Below are 21,432 nucleotides of genomic sequence, written 5' to 3'. Positions count from 1 at the left end.
CTCGCTTTCTTCAAAGAAGTTTACTAAACTTTTGTTCTGAACAAAACATTTATTTTAAAATGTTCTTCTGTTTCTTCATTAGCATCTGATGATAACAACAGCATTTCTTTTCATAGTTGCATTTATATTTTATCTTTGCTTCTCCAATCTCCAAAAGCAAACTCGCTGCCACCCAGTCAACACCAGCCCATAGAACTCAGCCCCTGTGAGGGTCTGAGACTTTCAAGGACGCCTGTAGTAGAAAGTCCAGCCTTTTTCCCACGGGGCGGCAGGCGATTTCAGCCTGCGGGCATGCGGATTGCAGCCCGGTGTATGATCACTGCACTACCAGGCCTCCTTTTGCTGCTGCCCTGTGTTATTATGTATGACCCAAGAATGTGTGTTACATGTATTGCTTCTGCCCTGTGTTATATGTATTAGACAAGAATACGCCTAGTGTAGAAGCAGAAGTCTTTACCAAAAATTTTTAATGATCACTTTAAGTATATGATTCAGAAGTCTCTATTCCAAATTTAACTTATCTCCAGCCCCAACCCAAACCTTTTCTTTTAGCTTTCCCAGTCTCAGCGAACGGTGCCACCGTTTATGGAACTCCACAAGTCAGAGAGTCACCTTCCCGTTCTTCTCTCTCCTAACACAGCCACTGATGTCTAATCACTCTATAGGACTCTGCTGATTCCATCTCAGTGTTCCTTCCTCCATTCACGGTGGTCTGTCCCATTTGGTACTACCTTAGTCGAGGCCCGAAGCTAAAACATTGCTCTCCTATCTCCCGTCCACCTCTATCCTGCTCCTTCATATGCAGGAGACAAATGCTCTTTCCTGTTGTTATATTCCCCTGGTTAAAGCCTGAGAGATAAATGAGGGCCACCCCAGTGAAAACAAACAGATCTATTTATTCAGCGCTTGCTACATAGGAAGCGAGTCAGCACATTATTTGCTCTAAACTAAGACTTGGGGACAAGCTAGGAAGTATGAGAACGCTATACTAAAAGAGGAGGCTTCTGGTGTGCTTCCTTTGGAGGTGGTGAGGAAGCTGGGTAACTTTCTCAAGGGGCATCTCATGTGATTAGTTTGAGGAGCATATTTGACTTCTTCTGATTACTCCTGGGTTAAAGTCAGGGGCGAAAAATAGGAAATCAGGCAGTCCTTGACCAGTTTCTATAAGGTTACAGTTTGTTTGAATTCTGGCCTTCACACATGCTGTTTCTTCTGCCTCCGTTGAGTGTATTTCACTGGATCCTACCCCATCTCAGCTCTTCTGTTTGATCACTTCCTCCAGAAGCTATCCCAGATTCGCCTCTTCTCCTCCTCATGCCATCTCGTGTCTTTGTACTGCCTGCAGCACTTTGTTGAGTGGTTTCTGTATCATTGACATCCCAGACCAGACTGAAAGTTACCTGTGTTCAGGGTGATGTGCTGTCTGTTTGGTTCCTTGAAATAATATTTGTGACCAGAGGAAAAGGAAAGGAAAAGGGAGGGTAGGAGGAAAGGAAAATGAAGGAATCTTAGAAATATATACCAGGCAGTTAAAATATGAAATAACATAACGTGATAATGCAAGGTAAAATCTAAGTGTCTATGCTTTTTTTAAGTCATTTTATTGGGGCTCGTACAACACTTATCACAATCCATACACAATATTGTGTCAAGCGCATTTGTACATTTGTAGCCAGCATCATTCTCAAAACATTTGCTTTCTACTTGAGCCCATGATATGCTTTTATCTTCACTACTTCTTCTTTCATTTAAAATGAATGCCTACGTATTTGGAAAAGCAAAACAAAATATTCTGATGATGTCCAAACCCCAAAACTCACTGTAATTAAGATGATTCCAACTCACAGAGACCCTACAGGAGAGTAGAAATTTAGTGTTGAAGAAAGAAGTCTAAATTTCACTGGCGTCACTGGCAAAAGCAAGGCTTCGGGCATTAATGGAGTACCAGTTGAGATACTTCAGCAGATAGATGCAGTGCTAGTAGTGCTCATTTGTCTATGCCAACAAATTTGGAAAGTTACCTGACCAGCCAGCGCAAAGAGTTCCATATTCATGCCCATTTCAAAGAAAGCTAATCCAACAGATTGCAGAAAATATGAAACAATATCACTTACAATAATAATTTTGCTGAAGATAACTCATAAATGACTATAGCAATACATTAACAAGGAACTTCCAGACGCTCAAGCTGGATCCAGAAGCGGGCGTGAAATAAGGGATATCATGGCAGATTTCAAGTGGACCTTGGGTGAAAGTAAAGAATACCAGATGTTTGCCTGTGTTTTGAGTCTGCACAGGTTTTCAACTGTGTAGATCATAACAAATTATGGATGACACTGTGAAGAATTAAAACTCCAGAACACTTAATTGTGCTCAGGAGGACCTTCTACTTGGTCCAAGAGAACAGAACAAGTGAATGTGGCACACTTTAAAATCATGAACAGTGTGTGTCCTGATTGTTGTATCCGTTCACTATGTTTATTCAATCTGTACATGAAGCAAATAATCAGAGAGGTTAGAGCCTATGATCATATCTCCATGACACCAGGAGAAAGACTCAATCACATCTGTAATGTGCAAATGGCACAACCATGCTTGCTGAATGTGAAGAGAACTTGTAGGCCTTGACTGATGAAGAAGATAGCTTTAGTATGCATGACACAACACCAGAAAGAAAGCAAGAGTCCTCACAATTAGACCAATAAACAACATCAAGATAAATGGAGAAAAGATTGAAATTGCCAAATATTTCATTTAATTTGAATCAGTAATCAATGCCCATCATGCCGAGGGCCTTATTCTTTTTGGCTCCTCTATTTTACCAAGCATGATGTCCTTCTCCAGAGACTGGTCTCTTCTGATATCATGTCCAAAGTACCTGAAGCCTTGCCGTGCTTGCCTGTGAGGAGCACTGTGCCCATAGCCTTCTGGCAGTCCACGGACTGTCCACGTTCTTTGCCAGCACCATCGTTCAAATGCATTGCCTCTTCTTTGGTCTGCCTTAGTCAGTGTCCAACTCTCACATGCATATGAGGCAACTGACAATACCATGGCTTGGGTCAGGTGCACCTTTGTCCTCAAAGTAACATCATTGTTTTTCAAATCTGTTAAGAGGTTTTGTGCATGGCATCATTTGATCTCTTAATTGCTGCTTCCAATTGACTGTGGATCCAAGCAAGAAGAAATCCCTGGAAACTTCAATCTTTTCTCCATGTATCACAATGCTACCCATCGGTCCAGTTGTGAGAAAGGTTGCTTCCTTTACATTGAGTTGTGAGCCATACGGAAGGCTGCGATCCTTGATCTTCATCAGCAGGTCCTCCTTATTTTCAGCAAACAAGGTTGTGTCATTTGCATATCAAAGACTGGCCCCATTCCTGAGTCACATTCTTCTTCATATACTCCAGCTTCTCTGATGAATTGCTCAGCATGCAGATTGAATACATATGGTGAGAGAATGCAGTCCTGGAGCACACCTTCCCTGATTTTAAACCATGCAGTATTCCCTTGTTTCCTTCAGACAGGTTCACATGAGCACAATGAAGTGTTCTGAACTTCCCCTTCTTCTCAAGGCTATGTGTAGTTTGCTATTGCCCATACAGTAGAATGCCTTTGCATAGTCAGTGAAACACCAGTAAACATCATTCCGGTCACCTCTGCTTTCAGCCACGATCCATCTGACATCAGCCTTGATATCCCTTGGTCCATGTCCTCTTGAATCCGGCCTGAATTTCTAGCAGCTCCCTGCCAGTGTACTGCTGCAACTATTGTTGAATGATCTTCAGCAAAATTGTACTTGTATGTCATATTAATGATATTTTCCTATAATTTTTGTATCTTTTTTGGGGGGAGTCACATTTCTTTGGAATGGGTACAAATATGGATCTCTTTCAGTGAGCTGGCCAAGCAGCTGTCTTCCAATGTTCTAAGCAGAGACGAGTGAGTGCTTCCCGTGCTTCATCAGCTTGTGAAACATTTCCATTGGTCTATTCCGCCAACTCCTGGAGTCTTGTATTGAGCTGATACTTTCAGTGCATCTTGAATTGGTTCTGGCTCATGTGTTATCTCGTGAAATGGGAGAATGTTGACTAATTCTTTCTGGCACAGTGACTCTGTGTATTTTCTCCATCTCCTTTTAATGCTTCCTGCATCACTCGTTGTAACTACCAAACCACTGAGAATCACGGCCCAGTGGAGCCAAGTGGACACAAACCTAACCCACTAAGACATAATTTTTCTCCATGGCATGAAAGTGTTATTATTCCTGGTGGTCGCTAATGTCTCTCAGGGCTAGTGAAATTTAAAAATATGAAGATTTTAATATAATACTGAAATCTAGAAAAACTTTTACTCCAAAATTTATTTACTACTATAAAGTCTCATCTATGCTTTATTCTCCCGTCTTTTGTTGTCATTTTTTGTTGTCAAGGGAAAATATCATATGAAAACAATGTTTGATGATGTGTTGACATCTATTACATAGAAAACTAAGTATTGTATTTTTTAGGGTGTTTTAAAGCCTATGGACCTTAATCGTGTCATCAAACTCCTGGAAGAGACTGATGAAGAAAATAAGGTTTGAGAGAAATTTATTTTATTACTCTCATAAATTTTTACCTTCTTGGAATTTCCTAGATATCTTATTCCTTTCATTTTGTTTCAAAGATTTAAAATATTATGTATCTTATATTCAAATTTTGTATGTTTAAATTTAGTATGAATACACTTGATCATGTAGGTAAGAGTGGAGAATAATAGATTGGATTTTGTGGATGGGCAAACCCAAGACGGATATAAGCAGACTTCCTTTTGCATATCGTAAGAATAAAGAAAGAATCATCTAAGCTCTATCATTTTCTTATTACCTGTGAAGATGGAGGAATAGAAAAATGTATCTGGGATTCTACCTAAAATCGCTAGGTATTAAATCAGAAGATACACGTACACATATGTGCATATACACATACATATAAGTATATCATTTATACTCAGAGATATATTTTATAGACTACAATGGAAATAAAACTTTTCCAGATACTAGACTCTAGTTGAGGGTGTAGACATGACTAAAAGTATGATGAACACGTATGTACAGTTGTGCACACACACCCGACACTCTGTTGATGTTATCCAAGAATTGCATGGGTGCCTAAAAGCCAACCCATCATGTAAAACTATTGTGTAGTGATTTCCAAAGAAGATGGTGTATTTTTCAATAAGTGAATATAGTTGGTGATAGTCCAGCCTATTAAAACAAAACAATATCTCTTGAATAGTCAGTGAAAATTTTCATCATTGTTTGAGTATTTTCAGTCTGTCCCTTTTTACATAAAAAGCCATGAAATTAAAATAATGACTATTTGAGAATAATCTATCCTTTCCCGACTATAATTGTTGTGAAGAGATGTTGTTTAATCATGAATATAACTATATCTATATTTAAAGCAAAGTCTATTACATGGAGCTCCACTGACAACAGCCACAAACTCCACACTCGCTGCCATCAAGTAGATTCAGTCTCTGGGTGTCATCATAAGGACATGCCTGTGGGTGGGTGTTGTATTGTGCATGCATGTTTATTATCCTTTCTCCTGATGACTAAACTCTCATCTTTAAATCCTGTATCTGAAATAATTGCATTTCCATTATATTTTATAAAAGACATCAGGGCATCATTCAAAGTAAATTATCGTGACTGCATGTGTATCTTCTGATTTTATATCCAGAAATGTAAGTAGTCCAGCAAGATATCCTGTCTATAATGGGCTACAAATGTTCATAGAAAAAGAGGATTGAAAGGTAACAGATTTTTCCCTATGTGTGGTTCGCTTTACTGAAGTTCAGAAAAAGGCTAGAAATCTTTTCAAGGGTTTTAAAGATGTACATGCAGGATGTGAAAGTGATTGTGATGGCGAATTTGTTGCCAATAGGGGTCGGTTAGCAAGCCGTGGTCAGGCAGTGTTTAAAGCACCCAGCTACTAACCAAAAGGTCAGTGATTCAAGTCCACCAGGCACTCCATGGGAGAAAGGACTAGGGCGTTCTACTTCTCCCAAGATGTGCAGCCTTGGAAACCACATGGAGCAGTTCTACTTTGTTCTACGCATCATTATGAGTCGGAATGGATTCGACCACAGTAGTTAATGTACTTTGGGTTTTTTGAGGAATTGGTTCAAAGTGAGGGCAAATCCACACAACATTAAAAGGCAAGTAGGAGTGGTCGGGGACTACCTATATATATCCATCACTTTTCTGTCCGCTTGTCATACTGCGGTGGGTAGTGTGTTGCTGGGATGCTGGAAGCTATGTCACTAGTATGTTCAGATATGAGCAGGTTCACCCAGAGTAAACCGTTTCCGCTGAGATTCCAGACTAAGAACTGACTGCAAAAAAGGAATAGGCTTCCACCTCAGAGGAATCAGTCTCTGGACACCTGTGGCCACCATTGAAACATTGTCAGATGCTGGGAAACTCGCGAAGAGCAGCAGAGCCTGGTCAGAGGTAGTGGCAGAAAAGGAGAACCTCACGTCAGACGGTGCTCAAAATGTGGCTGAGCAAAAAGTGCCTTCATAAAGGAGGGTTGACCATCACGACGTTGACTGGAGTAAAGCCTGTGGGAGCAAATCCTTCTGGTCTTTCACTTACTGAGAGAGCACAGCTCAAAAGAGTACCAGCTGCTGCAAACATTGATTAATAATTTGAACTTGGAATGTATGAAGTATGAATCAATAAATATTGGAAGACCTCAAAAATGAAATGAAACACATAACAATCAATATCCATGGCATTGGTGAGCTGAAATAGGCTGGAATTGGCCATTTTGAATCATAAAACACTGTAGCGTACTGTGCAACAATGACAGATTCAGGAGGAATGATGTGGTATTCATCAGCAAAAAGGACATGTCAAAATCTGTCTTGAAGAACCGTGTCATCTATGATAGCATATCTATCTGCACACAAACAATCCAGTCAATACAAGTATTATTCAAATCTATGCACCAACCACTAGAGTGGTCATGAAGAAATTCAAGCATTTTGCCAATGTCTTCAGCATGAATTTAATCAAATGTGCAATCAAGGTACATTGATAATTATTGGCAATAGGAATGCAAAAGTTAGAAACAAAGAGGAAGGAACAGAAGTTTGTGGTAGAAAGGAAGCCAGAGGACACATGATAGAATTTTGCGAGACCAAAGACTTCTTTGTTGCAAATACCTTTTTTCAATAACACATACAGCAACTATATACAGGGACTTTTCCATATGGAATAAAAAGGAATCAAATTGAAGACATCTATGGGAAGAGACGATGGAGAAGCACAATGTTAGCAGCTAAAACCAGGTCAGGAGCCGACTGTGGAACAGACCATCAATTGCTCATACGTAAGTTCAGAAGCAGAAGAAAATTAAAACAAGTGCACAAGAGTCAAAATAAGTCCTTGAGTATGTCCTGCTGAATTTTGAAAACATCTCAAGATCAAAATTGACACATTGAACTCTACAGACAGAAGACCAGATGAACCCTGGGAGGACTTCAAGAACACCATACATGAAGAAAGCAAAAAGCCATTTAAAAGACAGGAAAGAAAGAAAATATCAAAGTGGTTGTCAGAAGAGACTGCAACTAGCTTTTAAAGCAAGTTTGCAAATGGAAGTAATGATGAAGTATAAGAACCGAGCAGAAAATTTAATCGGACAGCTCAAGAAGACAAAGTCAATTATTATAAAGAAATATGCAAAGACCTAGAGTCAGAAAACCAAAATGGAAGAAAATGCTCAGTATATCTTAAGCATAAAGAACTAAAGAAAAATTCAAGCAATTATGCTGTAATATTGCAAGATCCTATGGGCAAAATACTGACTGATGCAGAAAGCATCAAAAGAACATGGAAAGAAGACACAGTCACTGCACCTAAGGGAGCCAATTAACACGCCACATTTCAGGAGATGGCATGTGAGCAAGGACCAATGGCCTGTGAAGAAACAAATTCAAGCGGCACTGAAAGCACCAGCCAAAAACAAGACTCCAGGAGTTGGCGGAATAGACCAATGGAAATGTTTCACAAGCTGGTGAGGCTCGGGAAGCACTCACTCGTCTCTGCTTAGAACGTTGGAAGACAGCTGCTTGGCCAGCTCACTGGAAGAGATCCATATTTGTACCCATTCCAAAGAAATGTGACTTCCCCCCCAAAAAAGATACAAAAAATATAGGAAAATATCATTAATATGACATACAAGTACAATTTTGCTGAAGATCATTCAACAATAGTTGCAGCAGTACACTGGCAGGGAGCTGCTAGAAATTCAGGCCGGATTCAAGAGGACATGGACCAAGGGATAACAAGGGTGATGTCAGATGGATCGTGGCTGAAAGCAGAGATGACCGGAATGATGTTTACTGGTGTTTCACCGACTGTGCAAAGGCATCCTACTGCATGGGCAACAGCAAACTACACATAGCCTTGAGAAGAAGGGGAAGTCCAGATCATTTCAGTGTGGTCATGTGGAACTTGTACATGGATCAAGAGGCAGTTATCTGAAGAACCATGGAATACTTCATGGTTTAAAATCAGGAAAAGGGTGATCCAGGGTTGTATCCTCTCAGCATATTTATTCAATCTGTACGCTGAGCAGATCATCAGAGAATGGACCCAGTCTTATTTACATATGCAGATGACACTCCTTGCTTGCTGAAAGAGAGGAGGACTTGAAGCACTTGTTGATGAAGATCAAGGATCGCAGCCTTCAGTAGGATCACAACTCACTGTAAAGGAAGCCACCTTTCTCACAACTGGACCGATGGGTAGCATCGTGATACACGGAGAAAAAACTGAAGTTTCCAAGGGTTTCTTCTTGCTTGGATTCACAATCAATGCTCATGGAAGCAGCAATTAAGAGATCAAATGATGCATTGCACTGGGTAAATCTGCCGCATGAGACCCCTTAACAGAGATGAAAAGCAAGGATGTTACTTTGAGAGCAAAGGTGCACCTTCCCCAAGCCGTGGTATTGTCAGTTGCCTCATATGCATGTGAGAGTTGGACACCAACTAAGGCAGACCAAAGAAGAGGCAATGCATTTGAACGACGGTGCTGACAAAGAATGTGGACAGTCCGTGGACTGCCAGAAGAAGGAGTGCGTCTCTCCTGGAAGGCTATGGGCCCAGTGCTCCTCACAGGCAAGCACGGCAAGGCTTCAGGTACTTTGGACATGATATCAGAAGAGACCAGTCTCTGGAGAAGGACATCATGCTTGGCAAAGAAGAGGAGCCTCAACAAGATGAACCGACAGAGTGGCTGCAACAAGGGGCTCAGACATAAGAACACTGGGGAGGGTCTTGCAGACCTGGGTGTCATGTCATGGTTCTTCATCGAGTCACTCCGCGTCGGAGCACACTAGATGACAGCTGTGTATATGTGTACATGAACATGGAGATTCAGTTTTCCAGTAACTATTTTAGAAGATTAAAGAGCAGAATTGATTGAGTCTTCAAAATACATTGCTGTAACAGGGTCCCCTTTCTCTCCCTGAATTGGATGACATGTTTAAGTTGAGCAAGTAGACTCGGTTTCAGAAGTTAAAATGACAAATTCTAGACTAAAATGCCAAATATTACTCCTAGCACTGCCACTCACTTATTAGTCCTACGGTTCTAGACAAACTGTGTAAAGAATTTTAGTTTGAATTTCCTATTTTGGAAAAGGACAGCAATAGTAACTCCTGAAGAGTGTTATCAAGGAGCGCTTGTGATGCTGTTGCTTGGGTGTTGGAATGCTAACCACCAGGTCAACAGTTCAAAGCCCAGGTCATTCCACAGGACAAAGATGAAGCAGTCTGTCCCCTAAAGATATACAGCCTCAGAAATTATACTTAGCATTGCTACAAGTCAGAGTCAACGCGATAGCAAGGAGTTTGGTTTCGTTTTTAATAATGCGTGGGTAACCTTGATTGCTCAGTAGGTTCCGCACTTTGCTATGACCAGAATGCTTGTTTGGTGGTTCAAACGTACTAAAGGAAGCTTCTGGAAACCTGCCTCTTCTAAGATTGACAGCCTTGGAAACTGCAGAAAGAGTTCTACTCTGTTCTTTAGGGTTGCTCTGAGTTGGAATTGACTCAATAACAGTGAGATTTTGGTTAATAATGTTATTTTGAAGGTTGAATGAAGTTTTATATATAGGGTATTTGCCAAGATACTGCATGCTATAGAATAACTTTTCAATATTTTACCTCTTATTAGTATTATTTCTGGATGTAGTTACTGCTTTTATATTAACCTTGTTTTGATTAATAATTTTCGCTTGAAATTTAAATAACTCGTTTTTATCTTAACTTCTCCAAGAAACAGTTGAGAATGCTTATAGCATAATATTTTAAGAATTACTTGATAATTTTAATGTTTTTCTTATTATGTTAAAGAATAATTTTTAAGTCTCGACAAATTTGATAGCACAGAAGACCTAACCTAGATGGTTTGTTTTAGAACGACTTGGAAGACAAACAGCTGAAGTGTGTCAAGAAATTGGTCCAGTGTTACCAGAATGGACTTGTATCCTTTGCATTTGTGTGTGTGTTCATTGCATCCGTACAGGGAGAATTGGTTTTGCAACATGTATTAGCTTTGTATTGCTTCTGTAGTAAATTATCACAGGTTTAGGGGCTACAGGCAATGCACAATTAGTATTCTATAGTTCTAGGGGTCAGAAGTCTAAACTCAGACTCGGGGACCTATGAAGTCAGTATGTTGGCAGGGCTGGTTCCTTGTTCAGGATCTAGAGGAGATTATTATTCCTTGACTTTTCTAGCTTCCCAAGGATGTCTACATTCCTAAGCACCTGGTTCCATCAGTAGCATTACTGACACCTCCGCTTCCATCTTTGCATCTCCTTCTTCTCTCTCTGGCCCTGTCTTACTTGTTGAAGGACCCTGTCCTTATATTGGGCCCACCTAGATAACCTTCCTATTTGACGATCTTGAAATTAATCGGAACTTCAAAAGCCCTCATTCACAGGTTCCAGAGATTAGAATGTGGCCATCCTTGCAGAATAAGCGTGAACATTATGCAGACAACCACAGAAAACATTTTATATTCTGGAGTACTCATAAGATTATATTTTTATGAATTAGATAATATGAAATTGACAAATCAATTACACAGTGATCTCAGTGTCGATAGATTTTATAAATTCAGAGAGGCAGTGGGTTTAGTTAGGAGGCCTATGTAAAAGTTTTGTTTCTACCAAATACTTGGGCAGTTGTACCTTTGAGAAGCTTCCTAGCATCTGCACTCTTATAAAATGCAGACAACAGCACCTCATAAGGTTGTTATGAAGAGTAGGTGAGCTAACGTACATGCAAATGCTCGGTAATCTATAAAACATTGTATAGATATAAGGTGGTATCCCTCGGAATCAAACATCCTTACCAGAATCCATAGAAACCAATGCTTCTCAAGCTATCTGTGCTGAAAATGTATTACATATTGTTGTTGTTTTTAACGATTGCACACAAATACCATTGTAAAAGTTCAATAAAATATCACAGAAATATTAGATTGTTATAAGTTTTATGTTGTTGTAAAAATACATATCACAGATTTAAAGATTCAACTTTTTACAGCTGTACACCTCTTTGATATTAATTATACTAATCAATCGTGCAACTATTATCCTTGATTAATAAAAATTATCTGTCACTATAAACAAAAATCCAGAGCTCTATAAACAATTGCTTCCTCTTGACTCTCTCTCTTCTGCTGCCCCTGGAGCCACCAACTAACTTTGGTCTCCATAAGTGTACTTATTCCTGTCTTTTTATAGGTGATGTCATACAGTATTTATAATATAGTATCAAATATTTTAAATATCCACACTGATTTCATCACAGATTGGAAACATACAATTCTGGAACTACTAATGTTCCATACAGTATTGTTTGAGGGGAATTAACCTGAATGTTCTCCATCAAAGGTAGCAGTCTGTCATATGAGGTTGTTTCTGTATTTCAAAATGCCCGTTCAAGGAAGTAGGCCTTGTAGGTTTATCTAAATCTTTCCTTGAATCTAGCCTTTGTTTTCTATAGGTTGTGGTGGCATTAATTATTCAAAGGCATGCAGCTATCGAGAATTATTTGCTGGCATCTGAGAAAGTCTTTCAGCAAATGATTCCATTTCCCACCTTCATCCTCCCTCCAATGCTGGCATCCTCTTTTCTTTAGTCTTAGAAGCTCTCTGGGTGGCAAATGCTAATTCTGAGTGTCTTTGGTAGGCTGATGTCAGGGGTAACAAAAAGCAAAGATAAATTAGAGAAGTATCTTATTTCTTTCTCTCGAGAGTTAACAGAGCTTTGTATTTTTGTATATTTCAGTCCTTCCATCTCTTCTTAAGAAATTCCCCCCAAAATAGTTTTCAGTTATAAAACAAAATCCATCTAATTTGCTTATCTACTGAGTTTTAAAAATAGGCAAAATAAAAAAGTTGCTCTTACCCAGCATACCAGTTTAAAATGTACTAAATACCCAATTAAGTTCAACCTTAAATGCAAGAAAATAATCTGACTTCAATGTTAATTAAGCAGCACAATAAAAAAGAGTGAGAGTTAGGGTGCTTGCTCCTTGACGGTGCATATTTGTAATGGTGTAGGGATATGATGAACACATCTGATAAATTACGCTATTTATCAGTGTTTTGTTAATAATAATAATAAGTTATTGATAAACTGAATCTATAGTGTCATAACTAATAAACAACTGCAATGTGTTGAGAACAGAATAATATTATTCTGACTAAGAAGATACGGAGACAGAAATTGAATGATATTCCTATAAACATACATGGTTCTTATATTTCTACCTTATTCTTCAAAATAAATCTTATTAAAAAATGTCAACCACATTTATCCAAATAGGTAGCAGTCTTTATACTTTCTTAAAAGAAGTTCTGTAGAAGATATGTTGAATTAAAACTTATTCTTAATTTTACTTCTTAACTAAAAACATGAAAGCCGCTGAGGGATTTAGCACAGATGTTTAAAATTCTAAATCTGTGTTCTGGAAAAATTGAAAAACAGCCTCCTTTTGTGCACTGTGCATGCGATGTCCTGAAATTGTGTGGGTAAGTCAAACCATTTTGTCTTATGACTTAGAGTATTTATGGTAGTTTATTTTTATTTACAAATAGATTGCACATCACAGTGCTTAGACAAAATAAGTAGCAAAGTGCTAAGGCACTCGGAGAACTTTTGTTGATCCCTTGATCCCACAGCTGACATTCTCAAAGGTTATCAATTTTATTGTCATGTGAGATTGCCAGCCATCTGGGATCAAAACGCTTAGGTACATTGAAATATATTTCCTTACAACCAGCTGCTCTCAAGAGGATGATAAGTACTGATGAAACCAAGATTCTTAGAGAATCCTTGAATAGTCTAATTAAAATTTGATAGGAAAATATCAATCTTCATTTATCTCTCTAGAAAATTGGATTTTCATGGCAATATTAAATTTATTATCAAATTTTATTTGATTTTTCCAAATGTGAATAAGGAATAAAATGTTGCCAACAATTTTGGCATATTTCGAAAAACACAAAGGTAAGAATCATACAATTGACACCACATCCCTCCTCATCTCTACTGCTGTACGTACCTTCAGCTAATTCTGGCAACTCAAGATCCGCTGGGCTAGCTTGCTGCCACATAGTGGCCAGTAGAGGCAAATATTCTCGTATCCGTGGGTAGTCCTCCAGTAGAAAGTTTGCCATCCAGTTGATTCCAACTCACATCCCTCCGATGAGACAGAGCAGCCCCGCCCCTCAGGGTTCTTGGCTACAGTCCCAGTGGGGATGGATCACCAGGCCTTTCCCCTCCCACCTGGGGAGGCTTCCAGTGACTTCAAGTCACCAACCGTGTGATTAGCAGCGAGTACTTAACCATGAACTTTCTGAAAGTGAGAATAAACTTCCTGACAACCTTTTAAATCTTTCCACGAACCTATCCTTCCTAAAGTGGGATTTCTTTTAGTGTGTAAAAAATAGCATTTAGGACATCTCCTCACAGAGGGTCACAAAGAAGCGATGAGTCAACCGGGGCGCAGTAAAGCTCCAGTAAAACACACAATATTCCTCTGGGTCCTTGAGGCTCCGAACCCTGACCTCAGCCCTGCCTTTCACTGTGGGCTAGACCAGAGCACATGCACAGGTACAGATAAGAGATGAGAGCTCACGACACACAGAATCGGGAACAGGAATGAGAGTAGCGATTCAAGAAGAGGAGGGAGACGGAAGGGACAGTAGGGATTGCAATGATTGGCACATAACTACACTGATCCCCCCCCCCACCTTCAGGGGGATGGAGATAGCCGCCAGTGTAAGATATGAAAATAATAAGAATTTATAATTTATCAATGGGTGGGGGTGGAGAGGAACAGAGGAGCTCAATAGAAAGTAAATGTCTAGAAAATCATGATGGCAACATATGTGCAAATATGCTTGATACCATTGATATACGGATTGTTATAAAAGCCCCCAATAAAATGATCTTTGAATAAAAATATGATAATATCATTTGTAGGTCACTGTGCGTATGGTACACTTGCGCTCTCAGTTTTAAAGTTAGCAGCAACAGTGCTTAACATTTTGTAGCCCTTATGCTCATCTCGATTTACTTCTAAATATGTCTATAAAGGCTTTCTAACAGAAACAAAAAGTTTAGGTTATTTATTTTTGTTTGGGTTCAATATAACAGTCAGTGCCCCAGGGCTAAAGATTAGGATATCACCCTCTTTTATTCTTCAGAAAGGAAATTTCCCCTACTTTGAAAATGATGTCTCCATCAAGCAAGTCATTAAAATTCGCTCTTACTTTTCTCATTCCTGTTAAAGCTTGCCGTTTTTGAAAAAGAAAGCATCGGATGAAATCACATATGCCGAAGACACTGCTAATTCCATTGCACTTCTGGGTGAGTCAAGATTTCCTTAAGGCAGACGGAAGCAAAGACAGGCCCTATTATTGCACAAAGCAAAGGTCTCGTTTCACTGAGTATATATTTAAGAGGAAGAAAGAAACACCTGATTTCCGAAAACACTCAAAAAACTCAAAACTCACTGCCACTGAGTTGTTGCTGACTCATAAGGACCCGATGGGACAAGGTAGAACTACTCTGTAAGTTTCCACGACTGTAACTGTTTACAAGAGTAGAAAGCCCATCTTTCTCCTAAGGAACGGCTAGTGGTTTCGAACTCCTGATCTTACGTATCATAGCCCAACACGTAACCACTACATAAAGCCGCTATTTTCACTGAGATTGTGTGTTCTCCCTACCTGGGCTCTTAAATTTGAATTGCCAACTCATCACAGTGTGCTTTGTGCAATTCGTGTGTGGAATTCTACCCAGATGTTTCATGAAAGCAAGCAAATTGGAAGTTTCTAAAGCACGAGGACTCCCAGACACGACATTTAGTCAACCTGATGCAGTTTTGTTTAGCAAATATTTGTGTTCAGCTATTTTCGGAAATCAGAAACTTCAATAATGATAAAATTGTATTACATTTGCACTCTTAATAATTACTGTAGTCCTTGAAAACTGAGTTATTTGTTGGTATAGTGTTTTAAATATTGTAAATGAAAAAGTAAGAGCTTAGTATAATGCACACACAAAGGCCAGTGCTTTTTGTACGCAAAAATATGGAAAATTGCGAGAGAGCAAGCAACCTCCCCCCTGGGTTATTGGTTGCTTGATTTTCTAGAAAAATAAAATAATAATTTCCTGGGGAATGAGATCAGTCCCTGAAACCGCTATTTGGGTCATCCGAAACCTGACAGTATGTCCCCAAATGACGCTACAATAAATTTATCCTTGTTTACTTAGCAGGGAGTTTGCCTTTGCAATAGAGAAATAAAAGATAGCTGACTGGACCTGTGAAATTTTTAAAAATCAGTAAGTGTTTACTGAAAAGTTATATTCCCAGTACATCCTATACTGAAAGATGTTAAATATTCAAATGTCATGAATAAAAATAAATTTAAAATTGTAACATAGGCACTCACCCTTTTTACATCTACATAAGCTTCATAGTCTTCAACCTAGTCGTTTGGGGAGAAAGGATTATAACTTAGAGTGAGCGGCAATGTCAGAGAGATCAGCCTAAGCATAGGAAGTTTGAGAAAGGGACATTAGGACACAGGCAATTTGAGAAATATCAGGAAATTTTAATTCTGCAAATCTCTGTCATAGTTGGTAAAACGATGAGAACACATGGTAGGAGGAATAGATAATAGGTACAGGTGTGATTGGTGATGCTTGTTTTAAAGGCTTTCTGTTGTACTTATTATTTTGAAATATTGCTACCAGCAATGTTGGCTACCAATTCTATGGTAAATACTTGGCTCATGACCATCTGGCTACAGGACATGTTACTGTCTCTCTTGACAATGAACTTAAAGTGAACTCCCTTCACTGATACCCAACTGAAGAACCGCTGTGCCTCCCCTTGTTTTTGTTTTGTTTTGTTTTTAGTTGCTGGGAAATGAGTATAAGCAGAAATAACTGTATAGTAGGATAGGTTGAGTGAAAAGCTATTCATGATTTTTATTATTTTTTAATAATAACGTCCAATTTTAACAATGTACTTGTAAGTTCCAGAACTTTGTCTTCTAAATGATGCACACTATTCCTGACTCTGGGGCAGGCATCTGGAAAGAAATGAGGGAATAAGCACATATTCTGCCCAAAGATTATAAAACAAGGAGTGGTGAGATATTACCGAAGCAGATGAGAAGTTGCATGTGTGGTTTGTTTCACTGGGAAACTTTAGTTATTCCAGTTGACAAAGTGTTATCGAAGCCTAAATAGTGCTTTCTTACCTCCCAAGGGAGGGTTCAAAAGAGTGAAATTAAAAATAAGAATAAACTGCAATCCAGGAATAGTAAACGTGTAGAGACAGTAACTGGATTGATGATTTCTTGGGGGACAGCCCGGAAGGTTGGGCAGAAATGAGAGTTAATAACAACGAGTACAAGAAAGAAGAAAATGTTTTGATTGCGGCGATGATTATACAGTTTTCTCCATGTGATTGAACTCTTGACTTGGATGAGCTGTGGATTATGCACCAATAGAATGGTTTGGGTTTTTTAGCTTTACTTCTGAAAAAGGAGGAAGGCTGAAAGCGCCCTCTTTAACTTGGGCTCTTTGTTGACCAGAGCCCCCGGAAGCAGAGGGAGGGTTTCTCTTTTGTCCACTTGTTGTCCCACTCGCCGGCTGCTGAAAGATGAGTACAGACAAGGCCTGATGCAAAACCTAAGTCTCTGAGGAACAGCTTTGTTGTTAGGTGCCATCGAGTCAGTTCCATCTCATAGCAACCCGCGATACAAGGGACCAGAACGCTGTCCAGTCCTGGGCCATCCGCACAGTCATTCCTGTGCTGGACCCCATGTTTGCAACTGCTGTGCCAATCGTCTTTGGAGGGCCAGCTGGTTTGGTCTAGCTGTTGTCCCACTGGCTCTGTCATTTACCACGCATGTTGCCCTCCAGGCACTATTCTCCCCTAATCACATGTCTGAAGTATGTGAGATGACGTCTGATCATCCTCACTTGTAAGAACATCCCAGATGTGTTCTTGTAAGACAGATGTGTTTGTTGTGTTAGCTGTCCATAGTGTATTCAGTATTCTTCTCCAGCACCCTAGTTCAAGCACAGGATCCTGTGGTCTTCCTTATGCATTGTCCTGCCTTCAAATGGATATGAGACCATTGAACGCAACCTGGCCAGGGCTCCCTGGTGCCTTAGTGGTTAACCATGGAGCTGCAGTCCGGCCTTCCTTCAAAGAAAGACAGGGGCTTTCGACTCCCCGAAACACAGGTACAGTCTCAGAACCTCAGAGGAGTAATTCCACCCTGTCCTATAGGGTCGCACTGAGTGAGTTTGTTTGTCTTTTTGGTAGGGGGGTGAGAGGGGGTGATCAGGCACATCTCGGTCCTCAGAGTGACCTCTGTACTCTTTAAAACTTTAAAGAGATCTTGTCTTCTACAGCAGCTTTGCATAATGCAGGCCATCATTTGATCTCTCGAGTGCTGCTTCCGTGAGCACTGACTGTGGAGCCAAGTACACTGAAACCCTGGGCAACTTAATGATTTCTCTCCGTTTCTTACAGTGTGCTCCATCGGTCCAGCTGCGAGGATTTGTTTTCTGTACAATGACTTATAATCCATTAGAGAATCTATGTACTACTACAACCAATTTTGAATTATCTGCACAGTTTTACTTACCTAGGATATTGATAAAGTTGGTCAGCATGGATCTCTCGTAGTTGGTTTTTCTCAGTATGGATAAGTAAGCACCTCCATCCAGCACTGCATCAGTTGGTTGACGTCATTGTAACTGGTGTCCATTCTGTTTGTCACCAGAGGCTTCAGTCTAATTTGCACTTCTTCCTTCAGAGCCATTAAGGAAGGAGGTGGCGGGGTGGCAGGCACAAACTAAACAGATGTCAGACGCTGATCTCAGCCCTTTTCTTATATTAACGCATTTAATCTTCACAGCTCTCCTAAAAGAAGTAACTGTGTTAGAGAGAGAAAACTGAGCTGTATGTGGTCAGGGCAGAGCCAGGATTTAATCTTAGGCAGGGTTTACACTCTTAGCATTCTATACTTCCTAGACAGAAGTGGCTGAGTTTATGAATGAGACAAGTGGAAAATGATGGATGACGGTGTATATGTGTGTGTATTGATGGAACTGAAGATAATGGAATTTTTTCACACATTTTGAAGCTTCTGTATGTATGTATATATGCATATATATGTTATAATTCAGGTTGAATATCTAATGAGAATACTTTTAATGATTATTATATCATTAGTATTTTATACTTAAATTTACAAATAAACTTAAGACAGCTATGAAGTGGTGCTTATTTCTTTTTTGACAGGTGACTTAATGAAAATACCAAGCTCTGAATTAAGAATACAAATTTGCAAATGTATAGTTGATTTTTATCATGCAGAGCCAAAGAAGCATATTACAGGTAAAATTTTCAGTACTCTTTCAATAGAATCTGTGTCATTAGAAAACAAAATATTCTGGCCTGTTGATCTTTTATCCTATAAACATATGGTGAGTCTACAAATGTAATACATTAAAAACAAGAATGTTTTTGTGATTTTGAACGCAATCATTTGGAAAAAAGGTATAATTTTCAACTTTGGGCTTGCATGATAGTCTCAATCTAATGATGAAATTTAATAGATACTAATTAGTTTAATGATATTTTAATGCAATTATTATTTCTGAAGACTGCTGATAATATTATTTTTATTTTCTAACATTTTAGGGTAATTCCAGATGTCTATCCCACCCAGCTAGAGCTTAAATTTTAATGGTAATACCATTCACAGTCATATTGGGGAATTTTAAATATGTGGTAAACAAACTTACTGAAGCTGATGATAGGAAGACAGTGAACATTAGCACTGCTGATTAAGATATGCTTACATGTTCTTTAAGACATGCTTCCTGCCTTCACAGTTTCTGCAATTTATCAATCTAATAAGGAGAAGATACATAAGTAATGTTGTTCAATCTATCTAGTCCTTAAGACAGGTGAACATAGGTCTTTGGTAGTTCAAAACAGCAGGAGCCCTGCTGTCGCAAGTATAAGGCACTGCACTACTAACCAAAGGTCGGTGGTTTGAAGGACCTCTAAGTTGACTCGCTGTGGGAAGCAGAGGACTGCTGTCCCTGCTAGGGTGTGGATTTGGACTTGGGTTCAAATCTCTTACTTTGAGGTGCCCAATAGTAGGCCACGTAAGACTAGCATGTACTTGCTATTTTCAAATTTCCTTTGCTTTCTGGGACATGCCTCAGTCCTTCAGATATAGTTTTGTCTTAGTGAATGAGCGTTATTGAAATAATTCTCATTGCTTTCTTTCTTTTTTTAAATCATTTTATTGGGGGCTGGTACAACTCTTATCACAATCCATCCATCCATCCATTGTGTCAAGCACATTTGTACATTTGCTGCCATCATAATTCTCAAAATATTTGCTTTCTACTGGAGCCCTTAGTATCAGCTCCTCATTTTTCCCCTCCCTCCCTTCTCCCCCTCTCCCATGAACTCTTGATAATTTATAAATTATTATTATTTTGTCACAGCTCATACTGTCTGACATCCCCCTTCACCCACTTCACCAGTGTCTGTCCCCCAGGAAAGAGGTTATATGTAGATCCTTGTAATCTGTTCCCCTTTCTCCCTCACCTTCCCTCCATCCTCCCAGTATCGCCACTCTCACCACTGGTCCTGAGGGGTTCATCTGTCCTGGATTCCCGGTGTTTCCAATTCTTATCTGTACCAGTGTACATCCTCTGGTCCAGTGGATTTGTAAGGTAGAATTGGGATCATCATAGTGGGGTGGGGATAGGAAGCATTTAAGAACTAGAGCAAAGTTGTATGTTTCATTGTTGCTACCCTGCACCCTCACTGGCTCATCTCCTCCTCGTGTCCCTTCTGTAAGGGGATGTCCCGTTACCTACAGATGGGCTTTGGGTCCCCACTCCACACTCCCCATCATTCACAATATGAGTTTTTTGTTCTTTGATGCCTGAAATCTGATCCCTTCAACACCTCATGATCACACAGACTGGTGTGCTGCTTCCATGTGGGCTTTTTTTCTTTCTCAGCTACATGGCCACTTGTTTATCTTCAAGCCTTTAAGACCCCAGATGCTATACCTTTTGATAGCCAGGCGCCATCAACTTCCTTCACATTTGCTTTGTCTTCAGCGATTGTGTTGGGAAGGAGAGCATCGCAGACTGCCGAATTGTTAGAACAAAGTGTTCTTGTGTTAAGGGAGCACTTGAGTAGGGGCCCACTGTCCATCTGTTTCCTTAATTCTAAACCTATAAATATATGCAGAGAGATCTATTTCCCCCTCATTGTATAGAAATATATTTACATATGTATACGCCTGGATTTAGATCTCTATAAATGCCCTTTGCCTCCTAGTTCTTTCCTCTATTTCTTTTTACTTTCCTCTTGTCCCACGATCATGTTCAGCCTTCATTTGGGTTTTAGGAATTCCTCTCGGCTACATTGTCCTTTATCTAGCCCTGCCAGACCTCTTGTACCCTCCTCGCCATCGATCTTCGGTCACTTGTTCCCTTGTCCCTGAGTTTGTTAACACCCAGTTCCTTTCCCCCGCCTCCCCCTCTCCCATGTCCCCGCAGGACTGTCATCCTGTTGTTCTCTCTTCTGGTTTGCTTATCGCGCCTATCCCATCCAGATGGACATGCAGTGACAACAATATGCACTGACACAAGACTGAGCACAATGAAGCAACAAGAGAAAACAAAACAATAGCTACAACAAAAACAACAAAAAGGCAACCACACACACACAAAAAGCTCTATAAATAGTTCAAGGTCTATCAGTTGTCCTATATGAGTGTTTT

The 21,432-nt window shown here is 39.7% G+C and overlaps 1 protein-coding gene across 1 annotated transcript in view; it reads left to right on the top strand.

The window, feature by feature from the left end:
- The window catches only part of CFAP69 (cilia and flagella associated protein 69), a 66,465-nt gene that overhangs the window by 6,198 nt on the left and 38,835 nt on the right, over positions 1-21,432 (top strand). The window contains exons 3-7 of the mRNA XM_075557354.1: positions 4,508-4,576; positions 10,480-10,545; positions 12,998-13,107; positions 14,874-14,950; positions 18,915-19,010. Of these exons, the coding sequence (XP_075413469.1) occupies positions 4,508-4,576; positions 10,480-10,545; positions 12,998-13,107; positions 14,874-14,950; positions 18,915-19,010 (418 nt within the window). The remainder of the gene's footprint in view (positions 1-4,507; positions 4,577-10,479; positions 10,546-12,997; positions 13,108-14,873; positions 14,951-18,914; positions 19,011-21,432) is intronic.

Source organism: Tenrec ecaudatus, chromosome 9 (genome assembly GCF_050624435.1).
Source record: "Tenrec ecaudatus isolate mTenEca1 chromosome 9, mTenEca1.hap1, whole genome shotgun sequence".
NCBI lineage: Eukaryota > Metazoa > Chordata > Mammalia > Afrosoricida > Tenrecidae > Tenrec > Tenrec ecaudatus.
Note: the sequence above shows the minus strand (reverse complement) of the source record. Positions and strands in the feature narration are given on the sequence as shown.